Source organism: Mytilus californianus, unplaced genomic scaffold (assembly GCF_021869535.1).
Source record: "Mytilus californianus isolate M0D057914Y unplaced genomic scaffold, xbMytCali1.0.p SCAF_19, whole genome shotgun sequence".
Taxonomy (NCBI): domain Eukaryota; kingdom Metazoa; phylum Mollusca; class Bivalvia; order Mytilida; family Mytilidae; genus Mytilus; species Mytilus californianus.
In genome coordinates, this window is record NW_026262667.1 from 8249737 (window position 1) to 8273988 (window position 24252).

The 24252-nt window shown below is 33.3% G+C and overlaps 2 protein-coding genes across 2 annotated transcripts in view; both read right to left on the reverse strand.

Annotated features, from left to right (window-relative positions):
- Positions 1–11530: 11530 nt before the first annotated feature.
- The window catches only part of LOC127727205 (inositol-pentakisphosphate 2-kinase-like), a 54904-nt gene continuing 42182 nt past the window's right edge, over positions 11531–24252 (reverse strand). The window contains exons 11-14 of the mRNA XM_052234667.1: positions 21539–21671; positions 14535–14640; positions 13523–13593; positions 11531–12935 (exon numbers count right to left, since the gene is read on the reverse strand). Coding sequence (XP_052090627.1) covers positions 12740–12935; positions 13523–13593; positions 14535–14640; positions 21539–21671 — 506 coding nt within the window. The 3' untranslated portion in view covers positions 11531–12739. The remainder of the gene's footprint in view (positions 12936–13522; positions 13594–14534; positions 14641–21538; positions 21672–24252) is intronic.
- LOC127727207 (uncharacterized) lies at positions 19096–21432 on the reverse strand. Its single transcript, XM_052234680.1, has 2 exons — positions 20654–21432; positions 19096–20082 (listed from the first exon to the last, which is right to left on the reverse strand). The coding sequence occupies exons 1-2, from the start codon at positions 20736–20738 to the stop codon at positions 19568–19570; spliced, it is 600 nt and encodes a 199-aa protein (XP_052090640.1). The 5' UTR covers positions 20739–21432; the 3' UTR covers positions 19096–19567.

Here is a 24252-nt window from a genome sequence, read left to right on the forward strand (position 1 = left end):
CTATACTGTTGTCATTGTTAGTATTGCTGCTGCGGTATTTTTATGATATTATATTCCAGATGCATTTGTCAATCCTATGGAAGAGAAACAACATACAGCAGAATAACAGAAGAAATGAATCACAAAAGTACAGAACGGATAGAAACACACACAAAGTAAAATGGTAGAACAAAAAACACAACACAAATTAAAATAACAGTCTAACAGTCGTGACTATTCACAGTAATCATGTCGACTAACCAACATGGTCACCTTCGACCATTTCAATAAGTCATATGGACTGCATTCAATTGTCAAACTGACAAATGTGCATAGTCAATTGAACCATCCAATTCGTCATAACGAGTATAACATATAGTCATTTTGACTCCCTAACATAGTCATAATTACCATCCTACTCAGTCAAATGTGACTAACCATCTAGTCAAACGACTAAGAGCATAGTCAAAATGATTAAAGTGCATTGTCATCTAGAGGACAGTCAAAATGACCAATTAAATTGGTCAAATTGACTAATTTAGGTTTTCAGTGCTTGTCTGTTTAAACAGTAGTTTACTTAACTTTAAACCCGTTTAGGTATGCATGGATGTCTTATGATTTTTTTTTGTGTCAGGCAATGAATTGCTGTTTTACTGACATATGGCCCACATTCCCGTGCATTCATATATACACTCTCTCGTTACCATTTTTTTCACGATTTATTCATCCAAGCTTACTTTTACTAAATCCAAGGTTTAGAATGACCGTAGTCCTTTTTGGAGTGATGCATGCACTGTCGATCGGAGTTTACGAGATTCCCTAAAAAAATGTTTTCCTTCGATTTGTATGTTCTAAATGGATTTATGAAATTTCAACATCTGTCTCTGATTTTGGACCTTGATTTTCGGGCAATTCTAACAGATAACTTACGACAAACGGTACTTTTTTGTCATTACGGACTTGTGTTATCTAGGAATTTCCATATTTGCAAACACGGTAGTAATTTACATTGAGGTGAAAGAGGCAGCCTCCTTAAAAAAATAAACTAGAGGCTCTAAAGAGCCTGTGTCGATCACCTAGGTTTATGTGCATCTTTAACGATGGACACTTTCCAACATTGTAGACTAGAATAGAATTCATGAACAAAATCTCTTTTTTGTTCATCTTTTTTTCAGTGTCTCTATCTTCTTTAGTTTTGCCCCCCCCCCCCCCCCCCCCCCCCCCAAAATGGAAAACAATTGTCTTTTAAGGGCAACCACTCATGTAAAGAGTCTACTAACTATTTTGGCAAAATTCGACATTTTTGTAGATCTTGTCTCAATTCCTGATCATTTTTGCTATTTAAAGTGTCCATCTATCTTTTATAGTTTTCAAGATAATAGGCAAAAACGCAAGAAATTGGTAAACATCGTCATCAAAGAGCAAGAACTCAAATAATGAGTCGAATGAAGATTTAGGCCATTACATTTATTTGTAGATCTTGTCTTGTTGATTATTTTTTGCTATTTAAGGTTTTTATATATCTATTATAGCTTTTAAGATATAAGGCAAAACGCAAACTATTGGAAAAATCGTCATTGACAATAACTCCAATAAAGATTTCGGCCTTGATGACTTATTCGTAGATCTTGTCTTGATGATCATTTTTGCTTTTAAAGTTTCTCTCTATCTGTTATAGTTTTCAAGATAATGAACAAAAATTGTAAAGGGCCATAATTAACTCCCATAAGAAGTCGTCTGACAGTTTTAGTATACATTTTGTAAATAGACGGTAGGTAGATATCAACATTCTGGACATTTGTGACCTGTCAGATTTTCTCGCTTAATATCAGTTTTCAAGATGATAGACAAAACTCGCATTTTTACCCCAATGTTCTATTTTTAGCCATGCTGACCATTTTCGTTAGCAGGCGGGGTCATCGTATACATGTTTAAATCAAATACCCCAATGATGATTGTGGTCAAGTTTGGTTATATTTGACGCAGTAGTTTCAGTGGAGAATATTTTTATAAAAGTTAACGGACGACGGACGACGATGAACAACGGACGCCAAGTGATGAGAAAAGCGCACTTGGCTCTTTTGGCCAGACGAGCTAAAAACAGAATTAATGCTGTTAAAAATACCCTTTTTTATTTTCAGGTATCTGTATAGGTACCGTGCAGGATCCATAGGGCTTTGAAAAGCCATAATGTAATGGGACGGAGAACGCAAGTAGTGACCGTTGCTGCTGGTAAATGACGCTTTGGATCCTTCAGATGTGTTTGCTGTGATGATGTTGTCTCCTTAGATGTCCCAGTCTACAACTGTTTGGACAAAAAGGGAGTTCTTACTGTATATTGGTCATGGGTTATTGTCGAGTTTCTATAGTTGTAGATTCAGTTGACATGATAAAACTTTTTTTTAGTAACATTTCATCCCTAGTTTTTGGCCAATTTTTACTAGATTTTGTCGGAGAGTGTTATTGTCTTTTTCGCTTCTGTTTTATATTTCTATGTATAGTAACCAGTCATATAAGAATAGGCGGACTGATGATTTAAACTGCATGTGGCATAGAAAAATTATAGGACCGAATACTGTGCCTTGTGGTACTCATGACTCTACTCTGACCCGTCTTGAACATTCTCCCTCTTATGCAACTCTCATTTGACTGTTGGTTAGCAAGTTCGTCATCCATTGACGGAGATTGTTTCCGATGCCATACTGATGTATACAAAATCAGAAGATGTAAGCCAATTAGACAACTATCCAATCTAGTGCAAATGACGTGGATTTAAGCAATTATATGTCACCGTACGACCTTCAACAAAGTATCGATCTTAGAGTACTCACAGTTACTGAAAGCTAGTTCAAAGCCAATAATAACTGATAAATAATCATATTCTCCCAGACTTTAATATCAATCATTACGCACCAAAAGGTGTAAAGACGTCATAAACAGTCTGAGAAAAGCACGACCTTGTGAGTTTATTGAGCGTTACTATCGAGTTCATGCATAGTTCATTTCTAAAGCTTGCAAACAGTACAGCAGCTTAAGTTAACTCTGTTGAAATTTCCAGTTATATCCAGTATTTTAGTACCTGTCCTAGTAACTGGTCTATGCTTCCATGAAATGTCGTCAAGTTTAGATGAACTTTGTCAGAAGTATATGTACACATTACAATCATTCTATACACAAAATAGTTGACATATTATATTGCTTATACTATCTGAGAAATGAAACTTATGTCTAAACTTAATGCCCAAATTATAAATGTGAAGAACTGGTAAAGACATGCGATTTACTTTCAGGGATGATATTTTTTATTCTATTATGATTTCATACAGTAATATTGTCTGTAAAAAATCACTTATTAGTAACTATGATGTTGACATAAGGTCTAGTAACTTCAAAATCAATAAGGATCTTTTTTGTCATTATATGTGACCACATATCCAAGTAAGGTTGCAATCCGAGTAGGAAGTATTTGATTTAGCATCTGGAAATCACTTCTCATCACAAATTTTTTTTGTAACTTTGACCTTGACCTTTAATTTAATGACTTTAAATCAGTGAGGGTCTTCCTCTCATCATCAGTGACAATATATCCAAGTAAGATTGCTCTCTCCGTTAAAAAAAACCATTTTGCATTTGGAAACAACTTTTCGACATAAATTTCGGTCTATTTTTCGTGAGTAACTGTGACCTTCGCCTTAGCGGCAGTGCAAGGTTGCAATCCCGTTTATAGTGTTTGATTTGGCGTCTTGAAACCCCCTTTCTGGACAAATTTCTGTCTATTTTTAGTAACTATGAACAGACCTACACCTTGGATGTAACTACCTAAAAATAAAGATATGTGGCCAAAAATGCATATATTCAAGTATGATTGCAGTCTGATATAAAGTATTTGAGTTAGCATGCCATCTGGAAACCAAAATCACTAACAGACTGGCTGACTGGTCAAAAACTACACTCGCTTCTTCGTAGCATGGAGTATAAAGAAACAAGAAATTAAGGTCAAGGTTGGATGAATTGTCAGACGGACATGTACACTATACAATCAATCTGATATATACTAAATATAATGGACCTATTACCTGTTACAACACTGAGGATAAGGATATAGCCTGGAACCAGCTTCTTCACAATGTTACAACACAGAAGGCAAAGTGAAAATAAAAAAGATGTGGTATGAGTGCCAATGAGACAACTATCCACCCTAGTCACAATGTGTAAAAAGTAAACAATTATAGGTCAAAGTACAGCCTTCAACACGGAGCCTTGGCTCACACCGAACAGCAAGCTATAACGGTCCCCAAAAAGACTAGTGTAAAACAATTCAAACAGGAAAACCAACGGTCTAATCTATATAAAAACCGAGAAACGACTGGTACCATCTTCACAGCAATGCTTCAACACAGAAGGTAAGGAAATAGCATCGACAAAGAGATAGCCGGGTGCCAGCTTCTCCACAATGCTAAAACACAGAAGACAAGGAGATAGCCTGGTACCAGCTTCTCAACAATGTTACAACAAAGAGGATAAGGAGATAGCCTGGAACCAGCTTCACCACAATGATGTAACACAGAAGGTAAGGAGATAGCCTGTTATCAACTTCTCCACAATGTTACAACACTGAAGGGCAGGAGATAGCCTGGTACCAGCTTCCCCACAATGCTACAACACAGAAGGTAAAGTGAAAGCCTGGTACCAGCTTCTTCACAATGTAACAACACCGAAGAGCAGAAGATAGCCTGATACCAGCTTCTCCACTGTTACAACACAGAAGGGCATGATATTGGGTGATACCAGCTTCTCCATACTGCTACAACACAGAAGGTAAGGAGATAGCCTGATTCCAGCTTTTCAACATTCCTACAACACTGAAGGGCATGAAATTCGGTTACAACACAGAAGGACAGGAGATAGCCTAATACTAGCGTCTCCACTGTTACAACACTGAAGGACAGTGGATGGTCTGGTACCAGCTCCTCCACTGTTACAAAACTGAAGGGCATGATATTCGATGCTGCCAGTTTCTCCACTGTTACAACACTGAAGGGCTGGAGATATCATAATACTAGCTTCTCCACTGTTACAACACCGAAGGGCAGGAGATAGTCTGATACCAGCTTCACTGCTGTTACAACACTGAAGGGATCGAGATAGCCTGGTACCAGCTTCTACACTGTTACAAAACTTTAGTGCAGGAGATAGCCTAATACTAGCTTCTCCACTGTTACAACACTGAAGGGCAGGAGATAGTCTGACACCAGCTTCACCACTATTACAACACTGAAGGACAGGAGATAGTCTGATACCAGTTTCACCACTATTACAACACAGAAGGGCAGGAGATAGCCTAATACTAGCTTCTCCACTGTTATAACACCGAAGGGCAGGAGAAAGTCTGATACCAGCTTCATCATGGTTACAACACTGAAGTGCAGGAGATAGCCTAATACTAGCTTTTCCACTGTTACAACACTGAAGGGCATGCATGATATTTGGTCCTATCAGCTTCTCCACAACACAAGGACTGAAGAACATGAGATTTGGTCATACCAGCTTCTCCACAATACAAAGACTGAAGGATATGAGATTCTGTCCTATCAGCTTCTCCACAACACAAGGACTAAATGACATGAGATTTGGTCATACCAGCTTCTACACAACACAAAGACTGAAGGATATGAAAGTGGGTCCTATCAGCTTCTCCACAACACAAAGACTGAAGCACAAGAGATTCGATCCTATCAGTTTCTCCACAACACAAAGACTGAAGGACATGCTATTTGTTCCTATCAGCTTCTCCACAACACAAAGACTGAAGGACATGAAATTTGGTCCTATCAGCTTATCCACAACACAAAGACTGAGACATGAGATTCAGTCCTATCAGCTTCACAATAACACAAGGACTGAAGGACATGGAATTCGGTCCTATCAGCTTCACCACAACACAGACTGCAGGACATGAGATTCGGTCCCATCAGCTTCTCCATAACACAATAAACTGCTTCGCTGAGCGCAGCTGGATACGCCCGCAGAGGTCCAACCCTGAACAGTTTGGGCAAAAATGGACACAATATTCAAGCTTGATACAGGTCTGAATTTGGATTGTAATTAAATATTTGAATAAATGTAGTCAAAGAACTTAAAATTGGTTATATGAATTGAATTTATATTCAATTAAAGATTTCTTGCTGTTGTGCAATACACTGTGCTGTTGCGCAATACTTCGTAAATCTGTTGTCAAGACTATAAACAAATAAAGTTCAATTAATTCTCAATGTCATATTAGAAATTTATGAAAATGTAAAAGGGAGCTCACATCAATAGATATAAACAATTCACCAAAGTTTCATGAGAATTGCTGACAGCATTTTTGAGTTATTGTCTGAAAACTGGAAAATCCCCCCTTTTTTAATGAATAAAACCCCATAACTCTGAAATGATAAATGAAAAATTTAAAAAATTCTAAACAGAGATTACATCAATAGATATAAACAATTCACCAAAGTTTCATAAGAACTGCTGAAGTTATTGTCCAAAACTGGAAAATCCCATAACTCAGAAATGATAAATGAAAAATTTATAAAATTCTAAATGGAGCTTACATCAATAGATATAAACAATTCACCAAAGTTTCATAAGAACTACTGAAAGCATTTTTGATTTTTTGTCCGAAACTGGAAAATCCCCCTTTTTTTATGAATAAAACCCTGTAACTGGAAAACGTTAAAATCTAAAATATATAAAAATCGAAAGGGAGCTCATGTCAATAGATATAAACAATTCACCACAATTTCTTGCAAGTTGGTGAAAGAATTCTTGAGTTATTGTCCGAAAACTGGAAAATCCCCCTTTTTTTAATGAATAAAACCCCATAACTCGGAAACGTAAAATCTAAAATTTATAGAAATCGAAAGGGAGGTATGTCAATAGATATAAACAATTCACCACAATTTCTTGCAAGTTGGTGAAAGCATTCTTGAGTTAATATTGTCCGAAAACTGGAAAATCCCCCTTTTTTTAATGAATAAAACCCCATAACTCGGAAACGTAAAATCTAAAATTTATAAAAAACGAAAGGGAGCTCATGTCAATAGATATAAACAATTCACCAAAGTTTTATGCAAATTGGTTAAAGCGTTTTTGAGTTAAAATCAGACATGTTGACGACGGACGGACAGAGGTATACCATAATACGTCCCTTAAACGGGCGTATAAAAACTGAAGACCATGAGATTCGGTCCTATAAGCTTCTCCACAACACAAAGACTGAGACATGAGATTTGGTCCTATCAGCTTCTCCATAACACAGACTGAAGGACATGAGATTTGGTCCTATCAGCTTCTCCATAACACAAAGACTGAAGGACATGAGATTTGGTCCTATCAGCTTCTCCATAACACAGACTGAAGGACATGTGATTTGGTCCTATCAGCTTCTCCATAACACAAAGACTGAAGGACATGAGATTTGGTCCTATCAGCTTCTCCACAACACAAAGACTGAAGGACATGAGATTTGGTCCTATCAGCTTCTCCATAACACAAAGACTGAAGGACATGAGATTTGGTCCTATCAGCTTCTCCATAACACAAAGACTGAAGGACATGAGATTTGGTCCTATCAGCTTCTCCATAACACAAAGACTGAAGGACATGAAACTTGGTCCTATCAGCTTCTCCACAACATTAAGACTGAAGGGCATTAAGGAATGATCTTTTACTACATTATATCAATGATAAGTGATATATTTTACCTTGATGTTGGTTATGGTTAGAAAAATACAAAAAAGAAATTGTAAAAGGTTGCAAAAATTTTATTTAGCACATATGAAGGTAAACTGCACCATGTTATTAAGTGACATTTGGTATGATAGATTGGAGAATATATATTAAAGTCAAACTCTTCAATCAGCACTTAAAAGATAAAATAATTCATGTATAGGTTAATACAATGTAGAAAATACTTTGTATTTAAATAACACATAATACTAAAAGTAGTGACGTCAACGAAGAGATATTTGTCTTGTAGACAGTAGGGATATTATTACATTATTTTTTGTTACAATGACAATATATATATCTCTGCTATGGACACAGGAATATTTTGACACACCAGAGTATCGTATACAGAAACATACAGATATTAGAGAATATGTTACAATAAATCTCAGGTGGGTAAAACTTGATCCATATCTTCCTGATATTTTATTGAATGCAGCATTTGCATAAGTATGTCAAAGTTTATATTGAAAACTAAGTAAAAATTTACATATTAAACATCTTGCATAAATAACCTTAATCAATTTTAACCCATGAAATTTGTATTTATCTAAAAATGTGTAAATTTTAAATTTGGTCTTTCAAGAGAATTTAATATTCTACATAACAGTAAATACTGAAATAATGAAATCTTAACTTTAATAACATTTAAGGGAATCTATGATAACATAGTTTGAAGGATAGAACACATATAATGGTGATCAACCAACCACGAGAGAGAGGTTCATGGATAGTCGTGGTTGTTAAACAAACCCGTAGTAGAGCGATAATTAAAGTACACTATTCATTTAAGAAGAAGGAGAATGTTATGGAGAAGCTGATAGGACCAAATCTCATGTCCTTCTCTTATTTCTGAGGCAAATACTACTATTTGGCCAAAACAAATTTTTAATCGTAAATTCTTTTGAGACAAATGTTTATTTTCCTATGATTAAAATAGGTTGGATAATGGAACATAACATTTGTTGAATCACTGTCAAAAGGATTGATGTTTATGACCAAAATTGAGTCTTTTTACATAAATTTAGCAAAAAGTAAAATAATAGCAACCACTTTACTCTTGTATCTTCTTTGTATAAGAAATCTTGTGGCAAAACATTTTTCTTTGATAATGATTTTCATTTTTGAATAAATTAATTGCTCAAATTGCGGCTATTTTGACAGTTTTTTGGTGATTTTCTGAAATACAGATAGATTGAAGGCCTTAAGCAAATATGTTAAAACAAAATTCAATATTATAGGAAATCATTAGAATTGAAATCTTCTGAACTTTTCATTGGGTGTTGGAAATTTTAGTGTTAAATTTGATCATTAAAGTCTGAATGAAAAATCAACACCTGAGATCAAAAGGTCAAAATAAAATTTAACCTTCAAAATCATAAATTTCATAAACTTTACAATGCCATTGCCAGTAATGCCAGATAACAAAAGTTTACTTTGCATTAAGATATGTAATTATTTGATACTGTATAAGTCAACGAAGTTAATTTACTATGTTAAAATACCACAATGAAAAGGTTATCTACACTTAATAGCATTTTATTGCATGTAAATCTTTGTTATTGCATTTGATTCAAGTTTTATTACTATAGTTAATCATTGTCAGTCTAATATTGTTCATTTATAAACCTATCCATATTAAAGAACTGAAAATATAGATTAAAAATATTACATCAACCCATGTAAAAATCTAAACTAATTTAATACATGCTTTCTAGTTCATATTCTCAACAAAATAATTCTTGCTACTTTGGTGATGACTATATAATGTAGACCAACTTTTGATGCAGTTATTTTTTTCAATTTTAGCCCTTTATAGCAGAATTTCCAACAATTTATTTTAATTTTGAATATTCAGATGTGAATCAAGTTTGACAAATTCATCTTTATTTCTGAAATTAATCAAATGGAAAATAAGTTGTATGAGGTACCTGATGACATTTATTTGATAAAGAAATAAAATTAGAAAAAGAGTTAAAAAATAGTTTAATAACTAAAACATAACACCAAAAGCATACATAGTGCATGTAATATATTAAGCAATGCTTTTTATTGGATTCTTCTTTCAGATTATCATTAAATGATTTATACATCAACAAAGATTCAGACATTATATATCTCAAATGACTAGAACTTGTATACTTTTAACATAAAAACAAGTATATAATTGAACAATTATCTAACTAGTGAAATGACAAATACTTCTGAATCACACTTAAAACAGTATAAATATACAACTAAATAAATAAATTGTCATTGAGTCTTAGGTCCTTGAAAATACTTCTAACATAAACATATTAATTATGATTGGAAACAAGGTCATTCAACTAAAGAAAAAATCTATATTCATTGTATCAACATCATCATTTCAGCAAGCTTTGTATAAAAATATACAAGTTTAAGGTATAAAGACAATGAAATAGAATGCATGTTGGTTATGCTTCTATTAACTGAGATATTGATAGATTTGAAATTAAAGAACCTTTGTGAGCACACTCACATACCCCACGCCCCCACTTGTCACTGGGCAAACAAAATATCACCAGAATCCTAAGTTCAAAGACTCATAACTACTACAAAAGTCAACTGATAAAAATTTCTTGTGGATATGCACATCTACATAGTATGTCCTAATTATCTACAAAGTTTCATGAAATTCTGTTGTGTTGATTTAGAGGAGTTGGAATGACTAACTGTTGCAGTAGTATATTAAGGTCCAAATTCTATATTCAAATGGGCATAATTTTCTGTCGATATGCATATCATCTACATAGTATAAAAATAAAGAGATATGGTATGATTGCCTATGAGACAACTATCCACCAAACTTAAAATGAAGTGGATGTAAGCAAATATGATAACCTAAATTTAAATTTAAAGAAATACAAAAAATATGTTCTTATTATCTACAAAGTTTCATGAAATTCTGTTGTGTAGATTCAGAGGAGTTGCGTTGACATACTGTTGCAACAGTACATAAAGGCAAAAATTCTAAGTTCAAAAGGACATTACTCCTAGAAAAAAATTTCCTGTCGATATGCACATCTACAAAGTTTCATGAAATTCTGTTGTGTGTTTTCGAGGCGTTGCGATAAGAACAGGACTGACGACAGATGGACGAACGGGTCGAAAACATTATACCCTACGGAACTTTTTTCTGTGGGGTATAAAAAATATATGCAATATCTATTAAATAACAATAATAACTTCCTAGAATAATGACCCTAGTCTTTTAATCTAAAATGGGAGTATTAACAAAAAAGCAATTTTTATCATACTTCGCAGAATTGTAGATTATTTCCTGCTATTTTCAAAAGTATAATAAAAGTAAACACCATTATACTTAGCATCAAGCTAAAAGCTGTGCAAAAATTACGTATTTGTAAAGGATTTTTCACAAGGCACATTTATGTGACTAGAAAGATCAAAAAATGCTTTTGAGCACTGAGAGGGAAAAGACTTTTTAATTTTTTGAACCACTCTCAATGTTTTGAATTTGTAAAAAAAGTTATTGTCATATAATATCATATAATTTTTTTCCATTCAAATGAAAAGCCAAACAAATTTATTTGTGTATAAAAATTTGCTAATGTTTGTAAAATCATTCTCACATCATTTGTAGTCACATGCAATCCAAGATGGTGGAATGCTTCCATATTCCTGTAACTTTATGTTCTGTCATTTTAAGATTAATATTGTGTGAGTTACCTTCCTTTGCAAAAAAAGAGCTTTTATCTTTTAAGAATAACAATCCAAACTGATAGCATTTCCTAATACAATGTACAATGAGACTATAGTACACTGTACCAACTCAGTGGTAATAAAAAGAAGTAAGAAATAATGTGAGGTTTGGACTAAACATCAATGAGACATCAACCCAACAACACAAACTAACCTAAAGACAATGTGGTCAACATAAATATAACAGAGACGATCAAAATTTGAAACCAACACAAAATTCTCTCACTATCTCAAGACTTGAATTTGATTTCATTATTTATAACTTTTTTAAAATTCTAATAAAATTGAATAAATATCAGTTTCACATGATGAATACATACAGATTTTGAAAACCTATTTTTTCTGTTTTAAATAACAGAGAGAAACATTACCAGATACCCTTAAATTAAGATTCAAGCATTCTGTGGACAGAACTTTGAGCAAAACAAATGAATACCTTAGATTACACAACAGAGAAGTCACAAGTAGCACCAATAATTTATAGAAGAATGAATGTTGTATAAAACATAGTTTACACAAGAAAAGCTCTGATAAAAAGTACATGTATCACATATCAACAATACCGGTAACAACAATCAATAGGATTTCAAATAGGCAAAAATACATACTACATTTAAATATTGATAAAAATATATCACAATAACTCTTAAAATAATTCATATTATAACCAGTTTCCTTTGTAAAAGATATAAATTACACTAAAAGAGGATCTGGTGGAAAATGACCTCCCTTTTATAAACTAGATGCCATCGTCATGGAAACCAGATATTTTTGCATCAGGAAGCCCAATACTACACACAAGCATGATTAGATAACTGAAACTTGTCTTTTGTGTTACAAAAATGCAAGAATATAAAACTCTTAAATACAAATGTTATCTATTTAGTTATGCATGACAAAAAACTAAATGTAAAATAAAGTTTAGCAATCAATATTCTTAATAAGATTCATAACACACAATCTACAATCCAACATTATATGTTGTTACATAACCACACAGAAAACAAGATCAATACAAATCTTTATGCTAACAATGAACAAAATAATCCATTGGAACAAAATGGAAAAAATGCATACAACCAGCAAAAAGGCTTTGTAGAATAAACAAAGGTTCCACACTAACAACCATGAAAAACAAATTGCTATTTTAAAATGCATTAAAGCAATATTGTACAGAACCCTGTGAAAGCTTTCATCATACTGAAGTACTAGGGTGTACGCAAGGACCTTGTAAAAGCTTTTATCATACTGAAGCACTAAGGTGTCCACAGCGGTGTGATTGTTCTCTTTCCCTGTAAGCCTTTAACATTTCTCGCTCTACATCATGCCACTTTTGTACTTTGTTGAATGGTTTATAGTCCAGATCTATAATACTAACAGAGAATTTGTATCTTCTTCCATGGCAATCTGTTAAATATGGCCCTTTATAGTCAGGTGACCTGAAACAAATCATGAATATCTTGTCAACAGGAACCACCATATTTGAAACTAGAGGTTTCTGAAGAGCCTCAATTGTTCACCTGCCCTTTTGACATATTTTTTTTTGGTTATTGCAATCATTTTGTTCTTGCCAGAAAGAATTATGTATTTTCACCCCTCCTAAATTCAAATGACCCTCCATCGTTCAATTAGCAGTCATCACAATTTAGAACCACTGAAATGATCTTAATTTCAATTTTTATCAATTCATGTAAAAGAAGAGGATTTCTTACTCTCCTGTCATCATTATCTTCAATATTCTCACCAAAACATGGTCCTGATGTATGATTATCAATAAGATTTATTTATCATGCATATATTTGTTGAAAATGTAGTATGATGTATATACAAGTATGTACATGAACATTAAATAATTGGCTGAAATTTGTATTCAAAGTATTTTTTTATTTGTCTAGATACATTTTTGTACAAATATGGCAACCTTCTTGAAGTGTCATAAAGACATGCATAGTCTTCAGTGTGGTGAAAATTTTGTGCAATGAATATTGATATGAATAAATGATGTTAAGTTGATTATCTATAGTACCTTTCTAATCTCTGTAATGCCACCATTAAAGAACAATCTTGTAAGGTTTTTGATACATTGTGTCGCTTCACCTACAAAATCATTTAATTCAATATTTGATGCATGTTTAATTTGTTACGATTAATTCAACTACAAAATATGAGAAGTACAATAAAAGACAGCAACATCATAACAAAAAGGATAGACCAAGAGGTCACAATTTTATTTCCATCTATCAACAACCCTGTATGACAAGCTCTAAATTGCTATCTTAAACAAAGTGTGGTTAAAGTTGAGATAAAATAATTCTTACACTAATACCAACCACAATCAGCAGGCACTTGTATATTTGATGAAGTTACCCTAGTTTTGTGTTTTTCTCACGTTATCTTCATCCATGGATGAACATGATATACTTCAAAATGCAGACCTATCAATATCCTTTAATTGCTTTGAAATAAAACCTTGATATTTGTTACAACGTTCAGATTCCCAAATGATAATGGATGACAAGTTCAATGGTCACAGACTGTATGGGGTAAATTTCTAAGAAAACAATGGTCCAAGCAAGTTAAGTACCACTGGTGTAGATGTTGATGAAAAAAAAACTTTTATGGAAATGCAGACTTTTTGTAGATAATTTATGTGTCATTGCAAAATGCCCATTAATAATTCTACCTTTCAATAAAACATTGTATAAAACTGATAACATTTCACTTTTGTTCTGATAACCAGGAATTTTGCATTGTAGGAGTATGATAAAGTGATTACAACATATAGTTATGCATTTTAGTTTAAATGTTATCCCCCAAACCCATATAAGACCTCAGCTATTGCCTCGCTCTGAAATGAAGATATGAGGACAAAGAGAGATGTGTAATACTGTATATTTATAACCCAGACTTACCATATCCACAGCATATTCCAAAGATTCTCTGTGTAATACTGTATATTTATAACCCAGACTTACCATATCCACAGCATATTCCAGAGATTCCCTGTGTAATACTGTATATCTATAACCCAGACTTACCATATCCACAGCATATTCCAAAGATTCCCTATCTTCTATCACAGTGTCTATACATGGTCGTAGCCATGTTTCTTCTTTAAAAGGTCCAAATAGACTCCACTTATCTCTGTTTGAGTAGAAAATATAATGTGACAATTTTAAATTTTTACTGACTATAACACAAACCATATGAAACTGTAACTGAGTACAATTTTCAATGTTTGTTTTAATTCAGATTTTTTCAAATTAAACAGTCACAAGCAATGTTAAACATTATATAAATAACACATAGCTTAGAGGGTGATAGAGTAGATTGTTACCCCGAGAAAACATTGTCAACTGAGGCAAGGGGTAAATATCTGCTCTATCACTCTCTCAGCTATGTGTTATTTAATTCATTATACTGAACCAGGGCTTCCAAAAAATATTTGAGCCAGCCGAAAACATTTTTTGTCTTATCCTGATTTCAATCGCTTAAGGCTTAGTAACAAAAGGCAAGCATTTTAATCAGTTGGGTATCATATAAACAATCATGATTGACACAAAAACGATTTTAAACTTGACTTTTGATATAAATTTGATGTTCTGACGTAATCTGTTCAATTGACAGTACATCATTCAAAGTGTGCAACATCAGCGTACTAATATCTGTCTTAGACTCTTTATTTGTGAAAAAATTACGCCGTCAACTTCGCTTTCGATTTTAAAAAACACCTTTTTCTAAAACCGGATGTTGACTTGACAATGGTAAAATATGGACCAGAGACGGATACGTAAAATCTGTATACGTTTACAAAGCACGACTGAGTTTAAGTAGCTCTTTCCACGTTATTTCTTCAGGAAAATACTCGAAATGAACGTTAGATAAAGGTATCATTGATAAGCATTTTTGAATCAAAGCACGAAAGCGCTGTAAAGGCAGTTAATTACAGGTTGTGTGTATTTTAAGTCCAGTTATATCATTATCTTGCATAGTACAGGTGGCTTTCAGTATTTAAGATTTAGAGTTCTCTAATGATACTGAATAAGTTTTATGAATGTCATATTCTGAGCACTATATGAAGGCGATTGTTCTCACTTGTTTATGAACTAGTGCATTATGTCCAGTTTGTACCTTTTTTATCTATGTTTATAGTCAAATTAGTTATCAAAGGTACCAGGATTATAATTTAATACGCCAGACGTGTGTTTCGTCTACATAAGACTCATCAGTGACGTTCAGATCAAAATAGTAACAAAGCCAAACAAGTACAAAGTTGAAGAGCATTGAGGACCCAAAATTACAAAAAGTTGTGCCAAATACGGCTAAGGTAATCTATTCCTTGGATAAGAAAATCCTTAGTTTTTTCATTGGCAATCATAACACATCTCCTTATTTATATAATGATCTATATTCAACGACCTCAGGTACAAAAAAAATGTATGTAACTAAACTATGATAGGAAACCTTTGACTTCTTTCTTTATATAAACTTTTGATTTGGTACCATAGAACTATGTAGAGTAAATGTACATTGCAACATGTCAACTCTTTCAACTCCAAGCAAAATTATATTTCCAAGCATAAAGTAATTTATGAATGAAATAAAATGCTCCGCTGGGGCGCAGCTTGATACGACCGCAGAGGTCGAACCCTGAACAGTTGGGGCAAGTATGAACACAACATTCAAGCTTGATTCAGCACTGAATTTGGATTGTAATTAAATATTTGACACAGCATAGGTTTCTGACACAGAATGAAAGTGGTCTAAGATACTTAAAAAAATTTAATTTACCTATTCAAACCATATCATTATTATTTGCTTTTATATATAAATCAGAAATAACCAATTTAAAATGGAAAATTTTAAAGAAAAAAAAGGAAAAAGAATCCCCCCCCCCAAATTTTTTGAACCCCCTTATGATTCATCACCCCAAAACTCAATCCCAGCCTTCCCTTTGTGGTATGGTACCTTGCAGTACAATTTCAGAGAGATCCATACACTTGAACACAAGTTATTGTCTGGAAACTAGAAAAATGCTTGTTTTTTGGCCCCTTTTTGGTCCCAAATTCCTAAACGTTTAGGGCAATTACCCCCAAACTCAAACCCAGCTTTCCCTTTGTGATATGGAACCTTGTAGTACAATTTGATAAAGATCCATACACTTACACACAAGTTATTGCCATGAAACTAGAAAAATGCTTGTTTTTTGCCCCTTTTTGGCCCCTAATTCCTAAAATTTGGAGGCAATTACCCCCAAAATCAATCCCAGCATTCCCTTTGTGATATGGAACCATGTGATACAATGTCAGAGAGATCCATAGACTTACACACAAGTTATTGTCATGAAACTAGAAAAATGCTTGTTTTTTGCCCCTTTTTGGCCCCTAATTCCTAAAATTTGGAGGCAATTACCCTCAAAATCAATCTCAGCATTCCCTTTGTGGTATGGTACCTTGCAGTACAATTTCAGAGAGATCCATACACTTGAACACAAGTTATTGTCTGGAAACTAGAAAAATGCTTATTTTTGGCCCCTTATTCCTAAACTTTTTGGGCAATTACCCCCAAACTCAATTCCAGCTTTCCCTTTGTGATATGGAACCTTGTAGTACAATTTCATAAAGATCCATACACTTACACACAAGTTATTGCCATGAAACTAGAAAAATGCTTGTTTTGTGCCCCTTTTTGGCCCCTAATTCCTAAAATTTGGAGGCAATTACCACCAAATTCAATCCCAGCATTCCCTTTGTGATATGGAACCTTGTGATACAATGTCAGAGAGATCCATAGACTTGCACACAAGTTATTGTCATGAAACTAGAAAAATGCTTGTTTTTTGCCCCTTTTTGGCCCCTAATTCCTAAAATTTGGAGGCAATTACCCCCAAAAATCAATCCCAGCATTCCCTTTGTGATATGGAACCTTGTGGTACAATGTCAGAGAGATCCATACACTTACACACAAGTTATGTCTGGAAGTTACAAAAATGCTTATTTTTGGCCCCTAATTCCTTAACTGTTGGTACCATAACCCCCAAAATCAATCTCCACTTTCCTTTTGTGGTATTGAACCTTATTTTAAAATTTCATTGAGATCCATTCACTTAAACTAAAGTTAGAGTGCGAAAACTAATGTGTCTTCGGACGACGACGACGACGCCAACGTCATACCAATATACGACCACAAAAATTTTTTTGCGGTCATATAAAAAGGAGTTCTTAATTAAGAAATAAACTGATTCGCTGAGCAGAGCTGGATACACCCGCAGAGGTACTACCCTGAACAGCTGGGGCAAAAATGGACACAATATTCAAGCTTGATACAGGTCTGAATTTGGATTGTAATTAAATATTTGACATATTATAGTTTCTGAATAAATGTAGTCAATGAACTTGAAATCGGTTATATGAATTGAATTTATATTCAATTAAAGATTTCTTGCTGTTGTGCAATACACTGTGCTGTTGTGCAATACTTAATAAATCTGTTGCCAGACTATAAACAAATAAAGTTCAATTTCTTCTCAATGTCATATTTGAAATTGATGAAAATCAATAGGGAGATTACATCAATAGCTATAAATAATTCACCACGGTTTCATGTGAACTGCTTAAAGCATTTTTGAGTTGTTGTCCAAAGACTGGAAAATCCCCCCTTTTTTAATGAATAAAACCCCATAACTCAGAAATGTAAAATCTAAAATTTATAAAATTCTAAAGGGAGCTTACGGATTGATTATTTAGTCTTAGATGCAAGATTTTTTTATCAGTTGTTAGTGGCTTTGAACTAGCTGTCAGTAACTGCGAGTACTCTCAGATTTGTACTTAGTGTCTTTTTGTTGTTTGGATGTACAACTACCCGACCACGTCCACTTGTATTTGTATTTATCCATCTGATGAGTTTAGCCTCTTTCAACTGATTTTTATAGTTCTTTCTTATATTGTACTGTTACACCACTGTCCCAGGTTAGGGGAGGGTTGGGATCCCGCTAACATGTTTAAGCCCGCCACATTCTGTTTGTACATGTATGTGCCTGTCCCAAGTCAGGAGCCTATAAAAGTGTAATTCAGAGGTTGTCGTTTGTTTATGTGTTGCATATTTGTTATATTTGTTCATTTTTTTACATAAAATAGGCCGTTAGTTTTCTTGTTTGAATTGTTTTACATTGTCATTTCTGGGCCTTTTATAGCTGACTGTGCGGTATGGGCTTTGCTCATTGTTGAAGGCCGTACTGTGACCTATAGCTGTTAATTTCTGTGTCATTTGGTCTCTTGTGCATGTGTGGAGAGTTGTCTCATTGGCAATCATACCACATCTTCTTTTTTATATTTACATCAACAGATATAAAAAATTCACCAAAGTCAAGGTGAGACAACAAAACTTAGTTGTAAGATCTCTGAAATTTTTTACAGGGTACGAGTTTTTCTCATTGTTGGAGATTGTACGGTGACAGTAACACCTGTAACTGCTTAAACCCATTTCTTATGCACTTTAGTTTGATAAACTCACTGAATATCATACCACATCTCCTTATTTTTATATGCATTACAATTTACATGTGCATGTAATTGTAAATATATATATATCAGAACAAAATTCATTGCGTCACTTTTATTTATGCATCCTTTGGCACAATACAAGTTCTAAAATTACACAACATAAAACAACTAAATGTTATTTCAGATGAAAGTTTTGTTTCAGTTCCATTCATAGGATTTATTAGAATTTTGTATGTTTTGCCAAGTCCAATAATTCGCTCTATGTGACATAGAGACATAGTTGACTAAACCACCAGGTGTCGAACATTCAAGAATTTTCAGTGTTTCTGTTTTTATTTGATGAAAAGGTTGCCTGAGCTCTAGGAGCTTTAGGTTTTATCACGGGATATTCTGTGCTGTCAATAATAATCCAAGTCGTAGGAAACTTTAATTTGAAGTTGGATGGTGAAAAATACCTGACTAAACCACTAGATGGCCAAGTGTTAGCCTCACACCACTGTTTAGACATAAAAACAATCCATGTATACACAATATTCTTAACACTAGATTCAATCTAGAATCTAGACAGTTCAAAGTTGGTTGTATGATGCCTCAATTTCATCAAAGTCATAAAAAAACTGATTTTCAACTGACACCCTATCAATTTGAAAATATATGTATCTCAAACAATGTGCTGCTGGACCAAGTGTGGTCAAAACAAATAAAAATTTAGTATACAACTCTAAACCGGTATAAAAATGCATGGCTGTGTCACGTGTCTTCATTTCAAAATTCTCTGCTGAAAACATAGGCATTGATGGTGTTTGCGTAATTCCATCTGTGAAGCTCAACATTAGCTCGGCAGTTGGTGGTGGACAGTCATAAATCCTTTCTGCAGTATGAATGACTTCTTCAGGAAAACCAACTTTACAATCAAAACTTTCCTCTAGATTTCTACTACAATATTCATCAAGTTTAGTTCTTTTGTTTTCACAGGAAACTTCCCTGATTTTTCTTTTTGTGGACGATTCAGTCTCTTGCTTGGTCCAGGAAAATAGGCTGGGAATTGCAGTAGACTTAAGTCTCTGTATGGTGGGTTTGCGCCCTGAAAAAGGTTATAAAACATTAGTTTTTTTTATAATTAAATGAAATTCCATTAGCAATGTATACTTTGTACTACCTGGCGAAATATTAACTAGATTTATTCATTACAATCTGGATAAAACTATGTTTGCCTGATTCAATGTATGTTATGTCAATCCAAAGGACAAACAATGAGAGACTTATGCAACAAACGTACATTGTTTGTACCTAAATAACTATAATATAGATGAGAGCATGTCATTGTTTTGTTCCTGTTAACATTGTCATTGATATTTTTCAAGAAAGTCTATGAGGCATAGCTTATGCATTCCTGTCATTACTACATTAGCATAATTACTGCTAAAATAATTCTCAGTATGATATACCTCTTGTAAAAAATCATTATAATTGTAGCAATCACCAAAAAATCTCAAACAGATCACATTGAATCGTAATCCAAAAAATTATGACGTCTTGAATTACCCACCCCCTTTTATTCTAAAACGATAATTGCGGTTGTAAACAGACTTTGGTTTATTCGCATGGCGATTACATATATAACTATATATTTCACAAGGAAAATAGAGTTTTACCATGAATAGTTTCCTGCACGTAGTCTTTTTCAGTAAAACGTGCCTTGCAAACAACAGCTGATTGAGATGGACTCCACGATATCATCGTGTTCTCGTCCAATCTGCGTATGGGCCATGGCGTTGATCCAACTTTTCCTTCTTTTTAAGTCATTTGGAAATGCATGTCCTCCTCTTAAATGACATCCAGGTACACAACAACAAGTACTTGGCATCGTTAATTAAAAATATAACTGAAATAGTTGCACAGTGCAGAAACCGGAAGTAGAGGAACAGGATCCGCTACCACGGCGCCACCTATTCAGGAACGATAATTTGCTACTTTATATAACTGCGAAAATAACGTTAGACGGGTTCACGTGCATAAACAGAAATGCGCTTTAAATTGTATAATATAATTCATGTTCAGTCGACCTTTAATTATTATATCAACGACTGAAATGATTTATAAACATCTAGATTGCAGATAACACTCGAAATTAACCCGAGCTCTTTCCACACGGAATTCAAATAATTCTAGTTTGTCAATCGGTTGACTGCTTATAATGCAAAATACTAATATATCAAAAGTTTTTAAAACTAACAAAACACAATGATCGTTTCTCTATTTCCCAATGTAAATGAAATGAAACAAAAAACATTTTATATCGCAATAAGAAGAGGAGAGAATTCAACATTTCCGGATCTACTTGGAGTCTAATGACCCCCCACGTAGATAAGTTGGATATCGCGGAAGGAAGGATTAACCCGGCAACTAGAAAGGCATTAAAGCACTGCCTTTAAAAATTAGGATGGATAATTAAACCTCACACCTGTTATTCTATAATTAATATAAAGTATGTTGCTAAATTTTACTCAGTACAAACAAGTTAATTTGTCCATTCTTACCCATCATTTGGATGTTGTATTAAATGTTCCTTGACCTTGAGAAACAAGGGATATACACATTCTATATCTAATTTGTCTAAAGATTGTACTGCTAAAACTTGTCCTAATATACAATTATGTGGTAGGTTAAAATCTACAAGTAGAAAAGTTAAAATTTAATAAGATCTACAAGTAGGATGGTTTATATGCAATAAAATCTACTTATTTGAAAGTTTATATAAGCTAAAAATAAATATGAAGGTTTGTATTCAATGAAATATACATATATATCAAATTCTACAAATCAAGTTAAAAGTTCTGAATATCTACTCTCTGAAATTGAATTCTGACACAAGTTAATTTCTTTCCATGGGACTAGTACTAGTTCCCTGTAAACTACACTGTTATTTATCAACAGTCTAAATAAACAATATCAGCTTTAAGCTCATAGTTGGATTATAAGTGTAACCTACATGGGAGAATAAGGTATAGTTGAAATATAGATAACAGTTCAGTAGCTACTGAGGTTCTATTATAATTTGTGCAATTTTTACCCCAAAAAACCGATGTGTTGAGATGCCACCAATGCCTCTCATGCCCAATGACAGAAGGACTCAATAACTGTAAGAAAGATGGGTCATCAGGAAGGAAACAATATCTGAAACTAACCATTACACACTAATAAGGCATAACTATAAAAATAATCTAAAAACAAATGTTGGGAGTTTGTATATAACGGAATAATCAAGAATATATATGGACTAAACTTTATGCCCTGCAACTGAGTGTCAATGGCATACAGAGTTCTAGAAATACATATGGAATTACAATACATTATCAAGGACTATATAATATATTTGAGTTGGGCTTTGAAATAGGTGGACATTTGAGACTTGTCCAGAATGCCTAATCTGTTTGCTGTTAACCACAACTAAGATTTTGATGAGACAATACATGATAATTCACTGGAGATTTGATGAGACAATACATAATTCACTGGAGATTTGATGAGACAATACATAATTCACTGGAGATTTGATGAGACAATACATAATTCACTGGAGATTTGATGAGACAATACATGATAATTCACTAAAGATTTGATGAGACAATACATAATTCACTGGAGATTTGATGAGACAATACATAATTCACTGGAGATTTGATGAGACAATACATAATTCACTGGAGATTTGATGAGACAATACATGATAATTCACGTGAGATTTGATGAGACAATACATAATTCACTGGAGATTTGATGAGACAATACATAATTTACTGGAGATTTGATGAGACAATACATGATAATTCACTGGAGATTTGATGAGACAATACATAATTCACTGGAGATTTGATGAGACAATACATAATTCACTGGAGATTTTGATGAGACAATACATAATTCACTGGAGATTTTGATGTAACAATACATAATTCACTGGAGATTTGATGAGACAATACATAATTCACTGGAGATTTGAGGAGACAATACATGATAATTCACTGGAGATTTGATGAGACAATACATGATAATTCACTGGAGATTTGATGAGACAATACATAATTCACTGGAGATTTGATGAGACAATACATAATTCACTGGAGATTTGACGAGACAATACATGATAATTCACTGAAGATTTGATGAGACAATACATAATTCACTGGAGATTTTGATGAGACAATACATTATTCACTGGAGATTTTGATGAGACAATACATAATTCACTGGAGATTTTGATGAGACAATACATAATTCACTGGAGATTTGATGAGACAATACATAATTCACTGGAGATTTGATGAGACAATACATAATTCACTGGAGATTTTGATGAGACAATACATGATTCACTGGAGATTTTGATGAGACAATACATAATTCACTGGAGATTTTGATGAGACAATACATGATAATTCACTGGAGATTTTTATGAGACAATACATGATAATTCACTGGATTGCAACAGCAATTTTGAGCTTCATGCAGGCTGAATTAATTTTTCATAATTTTTACATTTTTTTTCAATGTTGGTGTTTTGCATTAAATACATGTAGCAATCAAATTTTGCAAGAACATTTGGCAATTATGAAGTATAACATCTAAAAAACTTAAACTGTTTCATACATTATGGTATACACGAAGAAATTTGGTGCCATGTATAAAAAAGATTTGACATAAAGTTATTAAGAAAATGCTCCAAAATCTTTTTACCATCATTAATTCTTAATCAGTATTCTTTTCTTTTTCACAAGAAAGATAACTATCACTGAGAGACCATAATGTGAAATCTTGTCAAAATTAACTTAAACTGCATTTAGTCAGTCTTAAAACTAAACAGCATTTGACAGAATAGAACCAAATATGTTGAAACAAAACATCAAATTCAATTCTCTCATAAATAAGCAAAAAAAATTAACAGGGAAAAACATTGGTTTAATGGTGTATTAAGAAATATAAGACTGAAAATTTTCAAAAGACTGAAAATTTTACCTATGCAGGACGTCACATTTAATTTTCAGAAATTCAAGATATATATATTAACCACATGGCCTGTAGAAAAACTGAAGAAATACCCACATCAACCATTGTTGTGACACAGTTACAATCTACTATCATAAAGCATAATTTCTATGTTTGGAAATGAAATTTCTTAAAAGTCATTTACAGTACAACCACAAGCACTAGACCATAATGTAAGAATGAAAAATTCTCTCCATTTAATCTTTTC

What these genes read in the sequence shown, in the direction of transcription:
- LOC127727207 (XM_052234680.1), bottom strand. Translation starts at nt 20,738, where the DNA reads ATGATATCGTGGAGTCCATCTCAATCAGCTGTTGTTTGCAAGGCACGT. An exon ending in CGTGCAGGAAACTATTCATG is followed by an intron (nt 20,083 to 20,653) that starts GTAAAACTCTAT and finishes AACCTTTTTCAG; the next exon opens with GGCGCAAACCCACCATACAG.